We start from the raw sequence: 5,186 nt of genomic DNA, 5'->3' as shown, positions 1-5,186 counted from the left end.
CTTGGCTGAGATCGGGTAATACTGACCTGTTTCCGAAATTAGGACTGCTCCCATTCCAACTCCAATAGAGTTTGATGCTCCATCAAAGAACATTCTCCATCCATCATATGACTCTGATATGTCTTCTCCTACAAACAAAAGCTCTTCATCAGGGAAGTAGGTCATGAGTGGCTTGTAATCCTGGTCCACTGAGTTTTCTGCGAGATGATCAGCTAGGGCTTGTCCTTTGATAGCCTTCTGTGTCACATACACAATATCAAACTCACTCAACAAAACTTGCCACTTCGCCAGTTTACCCGTAGGCGTGGGCTTCTGAAAGATGTACTTTAGTGGATCCATTCTTGAGATCAAGTAGGTGGTGTATGCAGACAGGTAATGCCTAAATTTTTGTGCAATCCAAGTCAAAGCGCAACATGTTCGTTCCAATAACGAGTATCTTGGCTCGTATGGTGTGAACTTCTTACTCAAATAGTAAATAACTTGCTCTCTTCTACCTGTCTCATCATGCTGCCCCAAAACACATCCAAATGCATTATCCATGACAGATAGATACAATAACAAAGGCTTTCCTGGCTCTGGTGGGACCAATACTGGTGGGTTGGACAAGTATTCTTTGATTCCATCGAAAGCCCTTTGGCATTCCTCTGTCCATTTTGTGGCAGTATCCTTCTTCAGTAACTTGAATATGGGTTCGCAGATCACTGTAGATTGAGCTATGAACCGACTGATGTAATTCAGTCTTCCCAAGAAACTCATCACGTCTTTCCTGGTCTTGGGTGGAGGTAGCTCTTGGATTGCCTTTATCTTTGATGGATCCAACTCTATGACTTTCCTGCTAACGATGAATCCCAATAGTTTTTTCCCGCGGGTACTCCAAATGTACACTTTGCTGGATTCAACTTCAGATTATACTTACGCAACCTCTCGAAGAACTTTCGTAAGTCATCCAGGTGGTCTGAACTTGCTTTGGATTTGATAACGACTTCATCCATGTACACTTCCATTTCCTTGTGGATCATATCGTGAAAAAGGGTAGTCTTGGCCCTCATGTAGGTTGCACCGACATTTTTGAGACCAAACGACACTACTCTGTAGCAATACACTCCCCATGGAGTGATAAACGCTGTCTTCTCTGCATCATCTTCATCCATCAGGATTTGGTGATATCCTGCAGAGCAATCGACAAATGATTGCAACTCATGTTTTGCACAATTATCGATGAGTATATGAATATTTGGAAGAGGGAAATCATCCTTAGGACTAGCTCTGTTAAGATCTCGATAGTCCACACATATTCTGATCTTTCCATCTTTTTTTGGCACAAGCACAATATTGTCTAACCATGTGGGGTAATTTGTGACCTTTACAATGTTCGCCTCAATTTGCTTAGTTACCTCCTCCTTGATCCTTAAGCTCAAATCCGGCTTGAATTTTCTTGTCTTTTGTTTAACAGGTAGACAAGTGGGATCAGTCGGTAATTTGTGCGAGACAATATCAGTGCTCAATCCTGGTATGTCATCATAAGACCAAGCAAATACGTCAACATACTGCTCAAGCAATTCTATTAACTCTTGCTTTCTTTCAGCCTCCAAATGTATGCTGACTCGCGTCTCCTTCATCATTTCCTCATCTCCTAAGTTGACAGCCTCTATTTCATCCATATTCGGTTTCTTCTGACTTTCAACCTGCTCGATCTCGTGTGGCAGATTTTCAGGCATCATGCTTTCATCATACTCTTCGTGATCTTGTTCATCATTTTCACCTTGCTCGACGGATTCGTTACATGTCATAACCGTTGAACGAGGATTTTTATTAATATGAGTGCTGAAAAGTGCAAAAGGTAAGTAAAAATAACTAGATATTTAAAATAACGAGATTTTAAAAAAAAAGAAAATAAAGACTTTTATTTCAAATCATTCTAGCTTTTAGAAAAGGCAAGCAACAAAAGATTGGGCATGATTCAAGCCCCAATTTGATCATGCGAATTTTTAAAATTAAGACTACTTTTCCACACTACCAGGACTCTAGTTGAAATGGGGATGGGCTGGTGGTCCAATTCTGCAAGATTTCTCCTGGTTTGGCATCACGGATGGTCAACTTGTTGAGATTTATCCCTTCCTCTTCTCCAGCCACGGCCACGAACAGATTGTCTAATCCTTCTACGATGTCATCAATGCTAGCTTGATCTGGAATAGAAGATTGTTCTAGTACAAAGATTGTATCACTTGACCCGTGACAGTCTCTTCCAGAGGCAGGCTCATATCCTAGTCCGTTGGTGCCTCTCTGATGCTTCAACTGGATCGGCTCAACTATGCCATTAGACTTAGGTCCAAGTCCATTCTTAGGCTGATATCCGTACTTCAACATTTCTGACGCAACCATTTTCGCTGCACTTGACAACTTGGTATATTCGGGCTCTACTCCCTCATTGACCCTTATAGCTTGCATGATTTCCAAAGTGTGAAAAGTGGCTTCGTCTAACTCGTCGGTGACCGGGATAGAATTAACAGAATGAATGGAGTGACTAAATTCTTCGTGGATGGTAATTTCTGTGTGACCCCACTCAAACTTTATAATTGATGAAGAGTGGACGAAACCGCTCTTGCCATGTGAGCCCATGGTCTTCCCAACAACAGGTTGTAGTTGGATGATACATCCATCACTTGAAATAGAATGGGGAATTCAGCCGGCCCCACCTGCAATGTGAGATGTATCTCTCCGATGACACTTCTTTGCGCTCCATCAAAGGCTCTAACTTTCACACGACTTTCCTTTATCTCTCCCATATTAACACCTAAATTTCTCAGAGTGGGGATAGGACAGATGTTGCATCCAGAGCCATCACCAATTAAAACTCGAGTCACAATCTTATCATAACATTTGACTGCGATGTCAAGCACTTTGTTGTGCCCAGCCCCTTCTGCGGGCAACTCATCATCATGGAAAGAAATCTTGTTAGCTTCCACTATTCTTCCAATCATTGTAGCAAAGGTCTCACTTGTGGTCTCTTTTGGAATTATCACTCCGCTTAACACCTCCATCAAAGCATTCCTATGAGCTTCAGAACTCATAAGCAAAGACCAAATGGATATGTGGGCTGGCATCTTCTTCAACTGTTCTTCAACTGAATAGTCTTTAGACTGCATCTTCTTCCGAAACTCTGCAGCTTCAGCATCGGCTGTTCTTTTACGAGAACTCTTTGATTTAGGTCCTCTGGGGCATAACACCTCCCCGACCTAGTCATCCCTTGAGCCATGGCAGTGTCGATCATCTTGCCCTTGGCACTTGCTCGATAGTCCCAAGGGACTGCTTTGGTGTCATAGTCAGGCTTCGTAGGAATTAGAGTGGTCACTACAACTCTTGGGAGATATATTTGGACAGTCAGAGGTTCCCTTAGTTGAACAGTGATAATAGGTTGCGCCGAAGATGTCATGGCATTCACTTCATCTATGTTTGGATAGTCGGGAGTCCCATATTCGTCATCCAGAGTAACCATGTTGACTTACCGATTCTCATGGTTTGGCAAGGGATTGTTGTTCACATTGGGAGGTGCTGGAGTGCATTTGATTACTCCTCTCCTGATCAAAGACTCGATTTGGTTCTTCAAACCATAACAATCTTCTGTGTCGTGTCCCTGGACTCCCGAGTGGTAAGCACATCTCTTGTTCCCATCAAAATTACGAGGGATTGGATCAGGAAGTTTTCCTTCAACTGGTTGCAGCACTTCTGCCGTCCTCAACCTCTCAAACAATTGAGCATAGGGTTCAGCAATCGGTGTGTAAGCGCGAGTATTTCTAGCTTCAGGATTTGGACGTGGTCTCGGTGCATATGCTGGTCTATTTTGGTGAATTGGTGCTTGGACAGGGACATATGGTCTTGGAGGGTTTTGGTATGCTGGTGCTCGGGGTGTGTTATAGTGTGGTTGGGTATTATACACTGGGACGTACGAAGTATGCGCAGCGATTTGGGGATTATTGGGGTATTGGTGAGATGGTCCTCTTGGTTGGTAAGTGACAGCTGAAACATCCTCCCTTTTCTTTTTGATGTCGCCAATGGAACCCGATTGTATAGCCTTACTTGCAGCTTGCAATGCGATCATAGACTGAATCTTCCCAGATTTAACACCTTCCTCTATAAAGTCTCCCATCTTGACCAATTCTGCAAACTTCTGACCCATCATTGACATAATCTTGTCAAAGTAGATACCTTCTTGAGCTCGAATAAAGTACTTCGAGAGCTCACTCTCATCTAGTGGTGGTTGCACCTTCGCGGCCTCAGTTCTCCAACGTCGTGCATATTCCTGGAAATTCTCATATGGCTTCTTTTGTATATTGGCCAATGAGAATCTGTCAGGAGTAATTTCAGTATTGAATCTTAAACGAGTCATAAAGTCCTCGGCCATTTCCTTCAAGTCACGCCATTTGCGAGGGTCTTGGCGGGTATACCAGGTTAATGCTTCTCCAGACAGACTCCGAATGAACAACTTCATCCTCAACTTCTCATTTCTCCCTACACCAACTAACTTGTCACAGTGTGCCCTTAAATGTGAGTGAGGATCACCCTTTCCATCAAACATGTCAAACTTCGGTGGATTGTACTCTACCGACATGTCAATGTCTGGATGGATGCACAAGTCATCATAATCCAGACTCTCTATCCCTCTAGTGAATTGTAAGCTTTTCAATGCTTTTCTTAGACCCTGAAGCTGGGCATTTATAGATGTATCTTCTTTCAGTCGAGCATCTTTCTCCATTTCTTCATATTGATCGACCTCGTATGGGACATTAACCACAGCTGGCATAGTGAAGGTAGGAGCCCCAGCGGCATATACGGGTGGAACATGTGTCTCATAGGGAGCGGCGACATATGCCCCAAGTATCTACTGCATTATAGGTATAGTAGGGTCGCGAATAGAAAGGTCAGGAACGGTCCTGACCGCGGTTGGAGAAGCTGGTGGAACTCAACCATGAGTAGGAGCGTGTTGAGTCAGTTCTGGCTGATTTGGTAAGTCGGCAGAAGGCAAGTCAGCCTTTGGGAAGTAGATAGGTGTCTTGAAAGTAGGGAAAGTGGTCGCAGATAGTTTGGCCAAGTCTTGCACTTGACGCAATTCTTCCCTTAAGATCTCGAGTTCTTGTTCCATGTGAGCCATTCTCTCCTTGTTTTGAATGTCAGCTATACTTCAAGAA

The 5,186-nt window shown here is 43.5% G+C and overlaps 1 protein-coding gene across 1 annotated transcript; it reads right to left on the bottom strand.

Annotated features, from left to right (window-relative positions):
• Positions 1–3,502: 3,502 nt before the first annotated feature.
• LOC125856078 (uncharacterized) lies at positions 3,503–4,801 on the bottom strand. Its single transcript, XM_049535661.1, has one exon. It carries the CDS (start codon positions 4,799–4,801, stop codon positions 3,503–3,505), a length of 1,299 nt encoding a protein of 432 aa, XP_049391618.1.
• Between the last annotated feature and the right edge of the window lie 385 nt (positions 4,802–5,186).

Source organism: Solanum stenotomum, chromosome 2 (assembly GCF_019186545.1).
Source record: "Solanum stenotomum isolate F172 chromosome 2, ASM1918654v1, whole genome shotgun sequence".
In the NCBI taxonomy this organism is placed as follows: domain Eukaryota; kingdom Viridiplantae; phylum Streptophyta; class Magnoliopsida; order Solanales; family Solanaceae; genus Solanum; species Solanum stenotomum.
The sequence above is the reverse complement of the archived record's forward strand: the minus strand, read 5'-3'. Positions and strand labels throughout refer to the sequence as shown.